The 18844-nt window shown below is 34.2% G+C and overlaps 1 protein-coding gene across 1 annotated transcript; it reads right to left on the bottom strand.

Moving 5' to 3' along the window:
- Nucleotides 1-10511: 10511 nt before the first annotated feature.
- On the bottom strand, nt 10512-11375 carry LOC142149633 (uncharacterized). The gene has a single exon (XM_075204953.1). It carries the CDS (start codon nt 11373-11375, stop codon nt 10512-10514), a length of 864 nt encoding a protein of 287 aa, XP_075061054.1.
- Nucleotides 11376-18844: the final 7469 nt, after the last annotated feature.

The following is an 18844-nucleotide window of genomic DNA, read 5'->3' as shown; positions in this document are numbered from 1 at the left end:
AAAGACACATGTCACATCTCAGACATGTGTGAGTGACAGCTGTCAATATAACGTTCAGGGATTACTGCAGCATCAGTCAGTAATTACAGTGTTGGCTTCACTTGGCAAACTATTACACTAACACAATAAAGTACACCAGGGAAACACATAAAGTACATTACATTTATCTGCCTGACAGATAGGATGAGGTAAATATTAGATATAGATCTTTCATGGGATACAAAGAGATATCTTACAAATATTTATATAGAAAGCATACAGCATTCCCAGGTCCCAGCTGTAAGTGGTTATGGGACATCTATAGAGCATTATCACATTGTATACTGTCACAGCACATATACCAGCAGTACCATGTCACATTATAGTATTGTATATTGTACTCTGCTAGGTATCCTGGAACATGGGAACTCCGTAATAACCACATGTGAATCCTCTGACATGAGATACTGGCTTCATGTGTTGTTCTCATGGAGTGTTGGTTTTATTCATATTATGAACATACAGGTCTTATTTTCTGCTGATCTAATCTATGCTTCCAAAACAGGTTTTACTATAACTTGTAATTGTGTTGTAGTAAAAGGTGCTGTCACAGCACGTTTATCATTATTTAACTGAAGCAGAATAATCACAGTACAAAACGGAGCAGCGCTATATCATAGACATATTATACAGGGATCATTCTCACTGAAATCTCACATACAGTTTACAATCAATCTCTGTTGACTCGGCAGTAACATAGTAGAAGTAAGGACGTAAATATCTCACTCTTATCAGCTCTCTGGTTAAAATGTCATAGGTCATAATACTAATGCCCTAGAGAGCACTACACACTGACATATTGGCAGAGAAAGAAGAGACAGTAAGGCAGGCTGGTTACAATGTCATAGGACATAATACTAATGCCCTAGAGAGCACTACACACTGACAAATTGGCAGAGAAAGAAGAGAAAGTAAGGCAGGCTGGTTACAATGTCATAGGACATAATACTAATGCCCTAGAGAGCACTACACACTGACATATTGGCAGAAAAAGAAGAGAAAGTAAGGCAGGCTGGTTACAATGCACAAGCAGCTGGCACATGCAGAGGAGATAGAGGGGGATGAACAAATCAATGTCTCTTCATGTGGATATTACATGGTACAAGCAGGGACCAATTCTGGTGTTATTCTCCTTGCCCCAGTCCCCTCTCCCTGCAGGATCCCTTGTGATGCTGGAAGCACTATCAGATGCAGGACGTAAAAGTGGATACATATCCACACGTACAGAGTGATGACTGCAAATCTGCAACAGGATTATTTATGATCTGGATGTGACCAATAAGAGCATCCGAGCACTGACCGGCTACTGTCATATGTATCTGCTCCTGGCAGGGTGAATTTGTAACCCAGTTTGAATTTACACCCTGCAGGATATCATGTAAGATCTTACAATCAGGCTCATTCTTAGATCCTTCAATGATTGTTTCCCTGCTTCTTAATAGCTTTTTCTGATAACCGTTAATAGTCTAATGGTGCACTGTCACTTTCTGCTTCGTTAGCTGTTAAATTACAGCACACACCCAGACACACTGGGCCTGATTCATTACCGTACTTATCTGCCGATTATGTGCACAGTGTGCGCAGAAACTCACAGCGTAAGCTCAGAACAGGGAGATAAGTAAGGAAAACAGCCAGAACTATTACTCAATGTAATAGCAGGTTCGTACGCAAACACCACTTACGTAACCCTGCGTCTTTTGAGGTAATAAGGGGTGTGTGATGGGCGGTGACTGCTATAATATAATGATAATGGGCGTATACTTCAGGATAAGTACGATACATGCGCAGCGGTGTCATTACATCCATTAGTAACAGTTACACATGCTTGGGGTCATGTCTAACTCCTGAAGCTCAGCGCAGAGTAAGACACAAGAATAAAACTGTATTTACTACTCTCATAACAACCATTATGAAAACATGTTGTTAGTTCATTGCAGTTAAAATAAAAAAAATATTACATTTTAACAATAAAACAGGGTTGATGCACATCTTCAATTATTTGGATAAAAAAAATATATATTTTTGGCCAGTTTGGTGTTTATGAGCGACACTTCTCTATTTTAGGAGCCATGCTTCTCTATTTGAAAATGTTGTTATATGCCTGTGGAATACTTTTTTACATGCTTCATTGCATGTAATTTTTGGAGTGGCTTGTCTGTGTGTCTCTTATCTGTTTATATATTTCTAAAAAAATTTGGTGATCGTCATTTTGTTAAACTGCTTGTGTCTGTTGCAACTCCACTAATTTCTTTTGTGGGGGGTGATAATCCCCACCGATTAATTTTTTTTTTTTTTTAAAAAATGATATTATTTTTATTATTATTATTATTATTATTATTATTATTATTATTATTATTATTATTATTATTATTTTAAATTATTATTGTTATTATTTTTATTTATATTATTATTTTATTTTATTTTTTTGGTCTTATGTTTTATGTTTTCTTAGGGTAGGGTATAATACCTATTTGTTAGGTGTAATGAAAGTACATGAAATATATGAAAGTAATTTGTCTCAGGTGCACTACAGGTCCCATTATTGCCAGGCTGCCATTAACTAATAAAGTATAGTTTTACTATATTATGCACAAGCACAGTCCATGGATGCAAAGCCACGATAGGACCTGTAATGTCCCCAAAACATCTTTCAATACAAGACAGACCCAAGTGTAAACATAATTTTAAAGGGCAAAATGACACACTAATTATTGGTCACCTAACATGGTAAGTGTGATCCATATTGAACGAAAACACAGGTAGACGATGGCAAATCATGTGACCTCTTTTTAAAGGCATTTTATGATAATTGTAAAAAAGGACATTAATAAACAGAAAATGTCAAAAAAAAAATTAGTTGCATTTATTGTGTTCTATGATGATCTAATCATGAGAATAAAAAATTATATAATGTTAATCCTAATAAATAGGTAACTACGGTTCTGCAGAATACACTCCAGATTGTTTTTTAATACTTATAAACAAACTTGTCGTTATTTATTAAGGAAAGTTAAGCAAAATTAAGTCAGTTTTCTTACTCAAGTTTTCTGGACAAAACCATGTTGCATTGGAGGGGGGAGGAAAATGGAAAATGTGGTGGCAGGTTTATATTTGGGTAGGGCATGTCCAAGACCAACTTTAAACTTCAGTGTACAAAAAAACTGTGAAGTATTTGTGTGCTACTACATGAAAAAAAAAACAGTCATTATTTTCTTTACCTGCAAAATAATAAACTAATTTGCACCTCTTGCATTGCAAAATGGTTTTGTCCAGAATTTTTTTTTTTACTTAACTTTCTTAATGAATCAGGCACAGTTCGCAATCTATGTTGAACTTACTGTGGTTTTTTTTACGTTACATAAGTTACTTGTGAACCGATTCCTTCTGGTAGTATCTGGAGATCCGTTGCTTGTTGAATCGCTCATGACCTTTCTTCTGTCTTTTTCCTTGTAATACGCCGCGCAAGTTGCGAGCAGATTACGTCCACTATTGAATCAGGCTCACTCTTGGTATCTGACATTTATATATAGGTCTCGCAAATTAGAAATTCGTACTCTTTGTGACCATATTTTCATTTGTTGAACCTCAAAGAAGAAGCAGAGGTTCTTATGACACACACAACACTGAATCTATTTTGAAAAATCATAACTAAATGTAAATAAATACATCTAAATCAGGGTAATCCACAACATTGTTCCCCACTGCGACTCAACACACACAAAAACTCATCCATAACGTACAGCGATTCATAGCACCTTCTCACTCACAGATTGTGCTGTTTAGTTAACAAAGGCTGAAGCCTGAAGTCTCCTCTGTTACCGCTGTCAGTTTAGTCCTCTTATCCCTACTGACAATACACAAACATTTATCTGGTACAACAAGGTAAAATAATTGATAAACTCAACGAATGCCATTTCCAACATCTTAAAATGAGGGTATACATTTGTATTGCACATGCCGACTTTTACTGTACACTCATATTATGGTGCCCACACATCACTGCTGGGAGACTGAGATTACTGATTCCCTTACTGTATGCAGAGGGCGAGATGTCACATTTCAGTGAGAACTTATGTAATATACCTGTAAGTGGTATATGCAGAGCCCCACAGTCAGAACCAAATATGGTATCAATTCAGAACTTAAACAAAAGTTCAGTCATAATGACATAATGAATCCGATACAAAGAACAGAAATTTGAGGTTATAAAACACATAGCCATACCATTGTTTTCAAGTCCTGGAGGGATCACAACTTTCAAACCTGACTTTCAATCAGCTCGCACCACAGTCACAGCTTGAAAAAATATATAACCAGATGGTGATAGGAGGAGGAGAGGGTCTGCCGTTCCTTCGGGGGATATGAGTGATGGAGATAGTAACTGATCATAATTATCATCATCATCATAGTCATCAGTTATTTATATAGCACCACTAATTCTGCAGCGCTGTACAGAGAACTCATTCACATCAGTTCCTGCTCCATTGGAGCTTACAGTCTACATTGCCCAACATAGACACAGACACACACACACACACACACACACACAGAAAGACTAGGGTCAATTTTGAAAGCAGCCAATTAACCTACCAGTATGTTTTTGGAGTGTGGGAGGAAACCCATGCAAGCACAGGGAGAACATACAAGCTACACACAGATAAGGCCAAAAACTGATGAGTCAGGTGAGTGATGGCTACATTTTCATTCCAATTCTGCAGAGTGCATACACACTGCAAAATTGGAACGCCATTGTTTGATCGTTGAATGAGATTTTCAAGTCAGTTTTAAAATCTCGATCAACAATATGATGTGCTGTGGGATGATTATCAACATCTGGATTAACTTGTTGCTCAAATGGATCAATTTAATAAATATGTTTTTGTGTTTATTCTGAGTGCTCGCTAGCTTGTAATATACTATAATGTGCTCCATGCGTCTGCCCCGACTGTGTACAAGATACAAGTGAATGATGCTGCCCTTTTTATGTTTATACTATATAATATATGTTTATAATATATATCTATATGTATATATATATATATATATATATATATATATATATATATACAAGTTAGCCCGTGCATGATACTCATGCATTCTAGTCAAATCAAGCTACTTAAGGTGTTAAAAAGGTTCTTGTCATGCATTTGGGCCTTGGCCAGGCCTCCTCAGGGGAAGAGCGTTACTTCCTGACGCAAGCGCCCTTTTTTAACGTGGTTTTGTCCACATGTCACCACCTCATCATTTTTCTCCATCACCTCATCCTTAATCTTCATCGCCACATCCTTCATCAAGCTACTTAAGGTGTTAAAAACTCCCCACTGTCACCCCCGGCAACCACCAACCACTCCCAACTGTCACTTCTCCTTCAAGAAATATATAAGTCAGTGTATAACTCTGCCCAGCAGGTGGCGCTGCAGCTTGGTTTTTTTTTTCCACACACGCCACTAGGCATTTATATAGTAGATTATACACACATGATACTACAGTACTGATAGAGAATATATAGATATATTATACACATGATACCACAGTACTGATAGAGAATATATAGATATAATACACACATGATACTACAGTACTGATAGAGAATATATAGATATAGTACAGGCATGATACTACAGTTCTAAAAGAGAATATATATTATTGCCAAACTATACTTATTATCATGTATACAATGGTTGACTCATAAAACTATTTGGCCTTAATCTTAACTAATTGTGCAACAAAAGTTGACTTTTAGGATTATGGGAGAACTAAATTATTCCTGTCCTTTCATATATGATGCATACATTTTAGGTGTAAATCTAGAAATGTCCCTAAATATGCTTTTGAATATATTACAAATGTACAATAATATTTGTAATGGTTCATGTATATCTAACTACACTGCAACCATAGGAGAAAGCAGATAAATATAATGTACAGTTTATTATCCGGATATGTAAAATGCAACACATGTAACACAGCTTTGTTTTACAATACAATATTCACTAATAGATAATACAATGTACAGAATATATATAATGCACAGTAGTGTACCCTAATAATTATAATGGTGTTAGATTGCAATAATAACTATATACACATTGTTAAGACAAAAACACATCCCATATTTATTACAATACAATATCTATAGCCTAATATCTTGAACCTAATCGTAATTTTACAACAACATTTTGCTTATAACATTATGATTTGAAGATTTCTCCTTCTATCTCTTTCCCTCCTGATCATTCTTACTGTTCCCTCCTTCCAGCTCTCCAGCCACCAACTCACTAACACTGGGCTGATACTGCTTATTTATAGTCATTCCTCCCCATCTCTCTTCAATAGTTCCCGGGATGTCCAGAAGGTTCTCAGACTGTTTGTCTCCAGGTCTCTCGTGTAAATCTCACTGACTTGTAAATGAGTTATACACATTCCTGAGGTCACTTACTACAAAGGAAAATTCTAATTAGATCTTGGCAGGTGGTAAAATCTTGCATTCTAATTCGATTATCCCAGTCTCTGACATCCTGTTATGAACCTTTTGTTTAGGACTTGTCTATTGTTTTGGCAGAGAGTGTGAGCAGAAAGACCTGTTCTAAGTATCATCAGTAACTATGATATCAATGTTATTCATAATTAAAAACAAACTATAGCAAAATATATAAGTAAATAATATATAACAAATTCATTTATAAAGGCAGATTATTAAGGATATTCATCTAAATTAAGCCAGAATGATAGATATAGCAGAACCTCATTTAAAACTATCAAATCTATTTTACACAATAAAAAACTAATTTTCAATTGTTAAAAAACAGATGATAGCACCCTCATGAACATGATTAAAAAATGTATGTATACACTTGTCAGATCAAGCCAATAATAATGATAATGTATAAGATAAGTTAATGTCCCCCAAGTTCCTTTTGCAATGTCATTCATGAGATCCGGGATCGTAAGGAGACATTCAGTATAAAGGTGAGTAATGTTTCAAACCCTTCAATTACCAGTGTTCTGCCTTAAAATAACAGGGAAAAATAGACTCACCATACATATCAAATTCCCCAGATCTTATGTCCCTCCTGGTACCGTGAGCTGACACAGCTCAAATGCTGAAAGCAGAGATCTACTTCTGAAAATAATGTGATCAATCGTTCCTTATGGAGACTGTAGTAAAAACCTGACACGTTTCTGTGCTGTTAGACCTCCAGCAGAGGGATGAATCCAGATGTAACAGTCTAATGGTCATATTCACTTGACGGCGGGATCGCCGAAAATCCCGCGCTCAAAAAATATTACCGTTATTACGGTAATCCTGCGCAGGGAAAACCATTAATACAGTAATTTACTCGCTGGATTTCAGCTAGCAGCTAAGGGAGCTGCGAGCTGAAATCCAGCGAGATATTACCGTATTAACAGTAATATTTTTTGAGCGCAGGATTTTTGGCAATCCCGCCGTCAATGGAAAATGCCCCTAAGTATTTATATGTGATGTATTCAATCACAACTGATCACTAATCACCTGTACAAACAGAAAGATTAATGTCCAAATATGTAAGGATTACTATAAGCCTCTATGATATTTAAGATATAAAATTTAGAACATATATTAGTATTAGATTTTTTTTTCTATATACAGTATGTATCAATGTATCTGACTTGTTTCTACCATCAAAGTATCAGTAAAACAAATAATCACGTATTGAATAATAACAGCTCAGAGCAAACTGCTGATTATCAGCGTATGTACAAAGTTGTGAGAACACAGAGAAACTCTGATTAAAATTCCAGAGACAAAAAACCTCACGGTTTAACATGTCCGATTAAGGTTTCTTACACTTATACACAATTTAAAAATTAAGAAAATGATTGAAACTCTTGCACTCAAAATCAAAAAAGCAATGAAATTACAACTATTAAGGCAAACACCTTAATGGACTTTTACTTGCACAACACAGACATGGTATGTCATCACATCCTGTGGATAGCTGCGGATTCAGCACTATCATGTAGTCAGATTGCTGTCACTCACACAATACAGACATGGTATGCCATCCCATCATGTGGTTAGCTGCAGATTCAGCACTATCATGGAGTCAGATTGCTGTCACTCACACAATACAGACATGGTATGTCATCACATCCTGTGGTTAACTGCAGATTCAGCACTATCATGGAGTCAGATTACTGACACTCACACAATACAGACATGGTATGTCATCACATCCTGTGGTTAGCTGCAGATTCAGCACTATCATGGAGTCAGATTGCTGTACTCACACAATACAGACATGGTATGTCATCACATCCTGCGGTTAGCTGCAGATTCAGCACTATCATGGAGTTAGATTACTGTCACTCACACAATACAGACATGGTATGTCATCACATCCTGTGGTTAGCTGCAGATTCAGCACTATCATGGAGTCAGATTGCTGTCACTCACACAATACAGACATGGTATATCATCACATTCTGTGGGTAGCTGCAGATTCAGTACTATCATGGAGTCAGATTGCAGTCACTCACACAATACAGACATGGTATGTCATCACATCCTGCGGTTAGCTGCAGATTCAGCACTATCATGGAGTGAGATTGCAGTCACTCACACAATACAGACATGGTATGTCATCACTTCCTGTGGTTAGCTGCAGATTCAGCACTATCATGGAGTCAGATTGCTGTCACTCACACAATACAGACATGGTATGTCATCACATCCTGTGGTTAGCTGCAGATTCAGCACTATCATGGAGTCAGATTGCTGTCATTCACAAAATGGTGGAGCTGCTAATTCACAGATTTCTGTGTTCACTGGAATACACACATGCAGTACTATTACATTATCTTAGTTTAGCTTTTTCGTAGTTTAGGCCTGGGTGTTTTAGAAAGAGACAGTACAGCAACTTCATACTTCAGACTTATCTGCATAGCTACACTGCAGATGTCCGATTGCATAAGGATGTTGACTTGAAGTAAGTTCGACTATTGACATGTCAGTAGATTTTAACATCGGAGCGACCTGTCTGACTTGTAATTTAAAGCAACAATGTCGGGTTAAGTGTTTAAACACTTAACCTGTGTGCTTTAAATTACAAGTCAGATAGGTTGTGCTGACGTTAGAATCTACAGACTGACATAGTCAAAATTTCACAGGTCAACATTATGTATATGTAGATAATAGTTATGTTAACATTAAAAGAGTGTAAACATTATGAATGTGTCAACAATATTATGTGTCAACAGTTTAGGTGTCAACATTTTAAATGTAAAGACATTTTTACGATGCTGACATAATTTTGTACATGGACATTATCTCAGTTGACATTATGGTTTAGACATTTTACATTTCAAAATGTCTACAGTTTCATTGTAGAAATTTCTACTACATCCCTCTAATTCATTTGCTGTATGTTAATAATGATAACTGGTCTTTGCAGTGTTTTCATCATTGGTTTTCATATTGTCAGTATCACACAACCCCCTGGGATCCATCTTCTAAAATGTAGCAGAGTGAACAATATTTATTGATACTGAAAAAACATCTTAGTTCCACAATCAAACACAGAGTCTTCACATGTATCATAATCAGATTTTATTGAACATCAAGTGTTATAGAAACAGCTGCCAGTAACATACATGGTAATTACAGATATTGTGTGAACATGGTCCTTCAGTCTATATACAGGTCAGCACTATCTGATTTGGATTCCTAAGAAATACATATGAAGGACCTCTACAAGTAGGTTGGGGAGCAATGTCTCCTTCTTGAGGCTTATTTAATAACATGGTGTTAAGAACAAGGCTGTGCTATAACAAATAGAAACCAGATATCAGCTATTAGCAGTCTGATGTCATCAAAACAACAAATGTGATGATCTGATTGGTTGATATAGGATACAGCAACAAAGCCAGCAGTAGAAAGGTGTGAGGGAAACAATAAGGAGATGTAACAGAGACCAATAGGAGCACATGTATTGTGGAACAGGGCAGTGTGCAGGTTAGTTTAGATATGTTCGGTAGTCATAGCTCTGCCTGTCATATAAGTAATCCCAGTACTGAGAAGAGCTGCTGGAACTCTCTTCTGTATAGATCGTTCTTTATTCTACTAGTCCCTGTACCTGCATGAGCAGAGCAGCTGTATATTACAAGCTCAGCAAGGGCTGCTTCATTGTCATTGTGTGATTGTGTACTGCAGCTCTAGATCATAACAGTTAGACAATCCCAGATGGAAAATGCCCCCAAGTCCCCTTGACAGACCACTCTAGTCTTCTTTGACATATACGATGGACTTGGTGTTATATATAACACTTTTCAGATAAAAAAAAACTGCATATCCTCTGTATGGATATTATGATAATACAAAAAGATAACTTGTTTATGATACATATGCTACATTCAGATCATCAGGGTGACTCTTGTGTATGATGCTTCTGGTGAGTGACAAGTGCTTTTTTTTCAATTTAACACTTGCTGCATTAAGACCATTTAAATGTTTTCTCTCCTGTGGGAATCATCTGATGTTGCATAAGAGCTGGCTTGTGGGTAAAACACTTGCTACATTCAGAGTGTTTGAATAGTTTATCTCCTGTGTGTATCTTCTTATGTTCAACAAGAGTTGAATTGTCACTAAAACACTTAGTACATTCAGAGCATTTAAATGGTTTCTCTCCTGTGTGAATCCTCTCATGTCTTACACGATTTGAATTCTTGGTAAAACACTTGCTACATTCAGAGCATTTAAATGGTTTCTCTCCTGTGTGAGTCCTGTGATGTGCAACAAGAGTAGATTTGTCACTAAAACACTTACTACATTCAGAGCATTCAAATGGTTTCTCTCCTGTGTGAATCATGTGATGATTTACAAGATGTGAATTTTGCGCAAAACACTTGCTACATTCAGAGCATTTAAATGGTTTCTCTCCTGTGTGAATCCTCTGATGTGCAAAAAGATGTGAATTCTCATTAAAACACTTGCTACATTCAGAGCATTTAAATGGTTTCTCTCCTGTGTGAATCCTCTGATGTGCAACAAGAAATGAATTCTTTGTAAAGCACTTGCTACATTCAGAGCATTTAAATGGTTTCTCTCCTGTGTGAATCCTGTGATGTGCAACAAGAGTTGAATTGTCACTAAAACACTTCCTACATTCAGAGCATTTAAATGGTTTCTCTCCTGTGTGAATCATGTAATGATTTACAAGATGTGAATTTTGGGCTAAACACTTGCTACATTCAGAGCATTTAAATGGTTTCTCTCCTGTGTGAATCCTCTGATGTGCAACCAGATTTGACTTTTTGGTAAAACACTTGTAGCATTCAGAGCATTTATATGGCTTCATTCTTGTGTGAGTCCACTGATGTAGTTGTGATTTACAAGCAAAAACTTTGTGACATTCAGAGCAGAGATAGGACTTCTAGCGTATTAGTTACCAGCAACTTATTTGTAGAAGGTTTCTTTTTTAAAAAAAATAAAATAAGATTGTGAGAATTACGAAAGAGTTTATGAAGAACTGATGTTTGTAGTCTGTATGACATGTAGATGAGACTATCCTTTTGGAACACTCATGTTCAGAGTACAAAGTCCTTTCCCAAAATGTCTTCTGGTTTTAGTGTGATCCTGTTCATTAATTCACCCAAGAGAAAAAAGTGTGTTAATATTTATAAGCCTATTACATTAATTAATCTACTATAACAGAAGTAATGTTGTGTACAGAAGACAAATATATTTTATACACAAGCAAATATGACCCAACCATTGGCAATTGTTTTTGCTCTTCTGTATATTGCCACATATATACATAAAAAAAATGTGGAGACTTATCTGTATACTCACAGAAGACAATAAGCTGTGATACAACCCTATAGGAGATTAAGTACTCTCCACATACTCACTATTAAAGTAGAAGAAAAACAGATCAAAATGAGGAAAGAAATCTTGTATTTAAATATTGAATAATGATAATACAAATTACAGAATATAAAAAGAACAAATGATTACCCTAATAATTATAATTATGTTAGGTTGCAGTGCTAACAATACAAACATTGTAAATACATAGACACACCACACATGTATAACAATACAATATCTACAACATAATATATATGCAATTGTGTTTATGTATCAATACAATTACCTTACTCTGGTGATTTCTGCTTTGTATCACTTTCTTTCCTGATCTTTCTAACTATTCCATCCTTCCAGCTCTGCAGCCACCAACTCACTAACACTGGGCTGATACTGCCTATTTATAGACATTCCTCCCCATCTCTCTGCAATAGGTCCTAGGATGACCAAAATATATTCTCAGACTTTTTCTTTCCAGGTCTCTCACTTTCTTGGCATGTAAATGATGTATACACATTTCTAAAATCAATTACTATAAAAGAAAATTCTAATTAGACCTTGACTCATGGTAAAATCTTGCATTTTAATTAGATTATCATAGTATCTGACTTCCTGTTATGTCAACAAATGGACCTTTTGTTTTTTATGTATGTATTGTCTAGGCAGCACTAACTTTGACTTCAACATGATTCACTGTTAAAAATAAGCCATAATATAAAGTATTATGCAATAAATACACGTTATCCTGAAGATAAAGATTCAGATCTTGTACATCTTCGACCAGCCAAGAACAGATTTACGAAATCAGATAAAGAACACTGAGTAAGGCGCTAATAATATGGGAAAGATACCAATGTATTAAAAGTAGAATTAAAATTACATACATTCTAAATAAACACTGTGAAGGCTTTCTCTGTATATCCTTACTAGACACAAAGCTGTGATATATCGGCACACGAGATAATTGCCCATCACCTACTCACTATTAATAAAGCAGTTTACATATTTAGTTGTAGGTGGTGCTCCCATGGACAAAATAGTCAATAAATACACTTAAGAGGGCACTCTGGAGTCACATAATATATTATTTTATATATAGTATAACTTATATTATATACTATATATATATATATATATATATATATATATATATATATATATAAATAATATGTGGTAATTCCGCAATATAATGTTTGGACTTTAGAGTACATAATCATCTCTATTAATAGACATATCATAGTATAAAGACAATTGGGTGCATGTTTTATAGTAAAGCAATAATTAAGCTATTTGCTGACATTTATCATATGATGGCCCTATAATAATTTATCCAGTTAAGTTAACCATTGATTTTATATTTCTTTACTGTGATAATTCTAAAATGCTTCCTAGTATAGGCAGATCTGTCTGTTGTTACCATTATTCAATTTAAAGCAAATATGTATTATTCACACATGATAAAGAGATGACATCGGTATAAATACCAGTAAATTATCCCATTTATTCTCATCCTTTTTCCTTAGTTTATATGTTTCTCTATGAGGTGCTCTCCCAGTACAAAGTGTTACTATTACAGGGAGGAAAGATAAATGATCTCAGTATTGAAGACTCTCTCAGTCCTCACTAATGTTGTGACAAGAACAAATCGTTTAGAACAAATATTTATTTATATCTAGTTTTCCCAAATAATCTATTACAATGAAAATGAAGTGTGATCAGTAGTAATAGAAGATATATGTGAGAATGTAACACAGGGGGGAAGGACGTCTCTCCTTAGGTCATTGTTAACTAATTAGTGTTCTACATTTTTTAAACAATATTGTATTACATTTACCTTAGTGGTGCAGTGTCTCCCACCAATAATCTCTTATATAATTATAGGGTTCAGGTAACTTCTTACTTTATATCACATCTGACAGCTTCTACTATAGTAAGTAGAATGATTTCCATTAATTCCATGTAACTAGCACTAAGATAACGATTTTCAATACAGTGTAAAACACTTCTCTATAGTGCAAAATAAAACACTTCTTGCTCAGTCTATTAATCTACACTCTTGGCCCCTTATGTCTGATATGGGGATGGAATCACTGATACAAATACATAGAATATGGAAGGGAAAACTTGGTAACTCCCTCAGATTGTAGTGATACATTTTTTAATACTACATAATTATATTTTGGACACCTGAAGGGATGTAGTTTGGACACACACTAATATACATGACTGTGAATAAGAATTTTCTGAGAATCTATAGGAAGATAAGAATATATAAAACAAATTTTCAGAACATTATCTGAGAAATAGGCTTTCCTGTTAATGTTAATTACCTCTTGGAGAAAATACACTATCTGGAGTAATCATAATATTTTGATATACAGTATATATATTACACAAATTACACAAGAGTACTGGTAGATATATATATATATATATTACACACACAATACCACAGTACTGATAGAGAATATATAGATATATTACACACATGATACCACAGTACTGATATAGTGTATAACTCTGCCCAGCAGGTGGTGCTGCAGCTTGGTTTTTTTTTCCATACACGCCACTAGGCATTTATATAGTAGATTATACACACATGATACTACAGTACTGATAGAGAATATATAGATATATTATGAACATGATACCACAGTACTGAGAGAGAATATATAGATATAATACACACATGATACTACAGTACTGATAGAGAATATATAGATATAGTACAGGCATGACACTACAGTTCTGATAGAGAATATATATTATTGCCAAACTATACTTATTATCATGTATACAATGGTTGACTCATAAAACTATTTGGCCTTAATCTTAACTAATTGTGCAACAAAAGTTGATTTTTAGGATTATGGGAGAACTAAATTATTCCTGTCCTTTCATATATGATGCATACAATTTAGGTGAAAATCTAGAAATGTCCATAAATATGCTTGTGTATATATTACAAACGTAATGGTTTATGTATATCTAACTACTCTGAAACCATAGGAGAAAGCAGACACATATAATGTACAGTGTATTATCAGGATATTTAAAGTTCAACACATGTAACCCAGCTTTGTTTTACAATGTAATATTTACTAATAGATAATACAATGTGCAGAATATACAATGCACAGTAGTGTACTCTAATAATTATAATGCTGTTAGATTGTAATAATAACTATATAAACATTGCTAAGACAAAAACACATCCCATATGTACAATACAATATCTATAATATAACACTTATAAATGTTTCTGTATATATCAGTATATTCTTATGTATAATATAATTACTTTAGTCTGAAGATTTCCCTCCTTCCAGCTCTCCAGCCACCAACTCACTAACAATGGGCTGATACTGCCTATTTATAGTCATTCCTCCCCATCTCTCTTCAATAGTTCCCAGGATGACCAGAAGGTTCTCAGACTGTTTGTCTCCGGGTCTCTCATGTAAATCTCATTGACAAGTAAATGAGGTATAAACATTCCTAAGGTCACTGACTTCAAAGGAAAATACTAATTAGACTTTGGCAGGTGTTAAAATCTCACATTCTAATTAGATCAGCACAGTCTGGACCTTTCGTTTAGGATTTGTCTATTGTGTAGGCAGACAGTGTGAGCAGAATGTCCTATTGTACATATCAGCAGTAACTCTAATTCATTGTTAAAAATACACTATAACAAAAGATATAAGTAAATTATTTAATATAAATAAAATTGTAAATGCAGATTATTGAGGATATTCATCTAAATAAAGCCAGAATGATACATATAGCAGAACCTCATTTATAACTATCAAATCTATTTAATACACAATAAAGAAAACTCCTTTCAATTGTTATAAAGCAGATGATAGCACCCTCAGGAACATGATTGAAAGATTTATGTATACAATTATTAGAACTAGCTGTTAACAATGATCATATATCAGGTAACTTAATGTCACCTGGGTTCACTGTGCAATGTCATTCATGGAATCTGGGATTGAAAACATACAGTCAGTCTACAGGTGATAAATGTTGAGATCTAAAACCCTTCAATTACCAGAGTTCTGCCTTAAAATAACAGGGAAAAATAGGCTCATCATAGATATCGAATTTCATAAATACTGAAAGCAGAGATCTACTTCTGAGAATAATGTGACCAATCCTTATGGAGACTGTAGTAAGAACCCTGACACGTTTCTGTGCTGTTGGACTTTCATCAGAAGGATGAATCCAGGTGACACAGTCTCAGTATTTATATGTGATGTATTCAATCACATCTGATCACTAATCACCTGTACAACGGAAAGACGAATGTCCAACTTTGTAAGGATTGCTGCAAACCTCTTTGATATTTAAGATTAAAATTCAGAACATATATAAGTATTAAAAGTTTTTTTTTACATGTATTAATGGATCTGACTTCTTTCTACCAGCAAAATATCAGTAAAACAGATAATCACGTATGGAATAATAACAGCTCAGAGTAAAGAACAGATTATCAGAGTATGTACAAATTTGTGAGAACAGAGAAACTCTGATTAGAATAATCAACCAATGTAATTTAAACAAGAATAGACGAAACAACTGTGACAAGAGGCACAACTAAATGTATCACATATATGTATCACAATAACCTAAGTGGAAGCAACAATGTGTCACATTACATCACATAAATACAATGGGAGCGTCGATGTATCACATGTGTCAGATGAACTAAATAAACACGTAAGTCAGCGGCAGCAGATAATCAGATGATCCTCATTCAGCCACAAGTCTACATTGGTAAAAGGCAACAGTTAGAGATTAAATAATATCTACCAGATAAGTAATCTAGAAGATCGAATAAAAAATACAAAATATTAATAGCTAATCAATGGTTTTTTTTCATAGTAAGATTCAGACACATTAATTGTATGACTTACAATGCAGTTTGCTAGTAATTACACTGAGGCAGAGAGTTTGCTATTCAATTGCTATCAGTACTAGCCGGACCTCCTGTGCAGGGCCATTACATTAATATTACACTCATTATACCACAGTACTGATAGAGAATATATAGATATATTACACACATAATACCACAGTACTGATAGAGAATATATAGATATATTACACACATGATATCACAGTAATGATAAAGAATATATAGATATATTACACACATGATACCACAGTACTGATAGAGAATATATAGATATATTACACACATGATACCACAGTACTGATAGAGAATATATAGATATATTATACACATGATACCACAGCACTGATAGAGAATAAATAGATATATTACTCACATGATACCACAGTACTGATAAAGAATATATAGATATATTACACACATGATACCACAGTACTGATAGAGAATATATAGATATATTACACGCATGATATCACAGTAATGATAAAGAATATATAGATATATTACACACATGATACCACAGTACTGATAGAGAATATATAGATATATTACACACATGATACCACAGTACTGATAGAGAATATATAGATATATTATACACATGATACCACAGCACTGATAGAGAATAAATAGATATATTACACACATGATACCACAGTACTGATAGAGAATATATAGATATATTACACACATGATACCACAGTACTGATAGAGAATATATAGATATATTATACACATGATACCACAGTACTGATAGAGAATATATAGATATATTACATACATGATACCACAGTAATGATAGAGAATATATAGATATATTACACACATGATACCACAGTACTGATGGAAAATATATAGATATATTACATACATGATACCACAGTACTGATAGATAATACATAGATATATTATACACATGATACCACAGCACTGATAGAGAATATATAGATATATTATACACATGATACCACAGTACTGATGGAGAATATATAGATATATTACAGACATGAAACCACAGTACTGATGGAGAATATATAGATATATTACACACATGATACCACAGTACTGATGGAGAATATATAGATATATTACACACATGATACCACAGTACGGATAGAGAATATATAGATATATTACATACATGATACCACAGTACTGATAGAGAATATATAGATATATTACATACATGATACCACAGTACTGATAGATAATACATAGATATATTACACACATGATACCACAGTAATGATAGAGAATATATAGATATATTACACACATGATACCACAGTACTGATGGAGAACATATAGATATATTACATACATGATACCACAGTACTGATAGATAATACATAGATATATTACATACATGATACCACAGTACTGATAGATAATATATAGATATTTTAGAAACATGATATCACAGTACTGATAGATAATATATAGATATAGTACATACATGAATCCACAGTACTAATAGAGAATATATAGATATATTACACACATGATACCACAGTACTGATAGAGAATATATAGATATATTATACACATGATACCACAGTAGTGATAGAGAATATATAGATATATTACACACATGATACCACAGTACTGATAGAGAATATATAGATATATTACACACATGATACCACAGTACTGATAGAGAATATATAGATATATTATACACATGATACCACAGTACTGATAGAGAATATATAGATATATTACACACATGAGTGCTAAAGATCAAATTGAAAGTGATTCAGAAAGAGATCAAAGTGATTAATCAGTATTGTTGTGGGGAGTTAATTAAATAATATGTTAATAAAGCCCCTACATAATGTGTCCATAAAATGGGAATGATCTATAGGAAGGTTGCCTTCTGCGTGAAAAGGGAGCCCATAAAGGACATATCTATATGGGAGTAGACTTGGTGGATACAGAATAGTTATAATTTATTTTTATTTTTCTAATGCAAATAATGCAGTTATTTAATGCGCTGTCCTGGAAGTGGTCTGAGGGTATTGGAGCTGATGGATATGTGTATATAA

Source organism: Mixophyes fleayi, chromosome 4, assembly GCF_038048845.1.
Source record: "Mixophyes fleayi isolate aMixFle1 chromosome 4, aMixFle1.hap1, whole genome shotgun sequence".
NCBI lineage: Eukaryota > Metazoa > Chordata > Amphibia > Anura > Limnodynastidae > Mixophyes > Mixophyes fleayi.
Note: the sequence above shows the minus strand (reverse complement) of the source record. Positions and strands in the feature narration are given on the sequence as shown.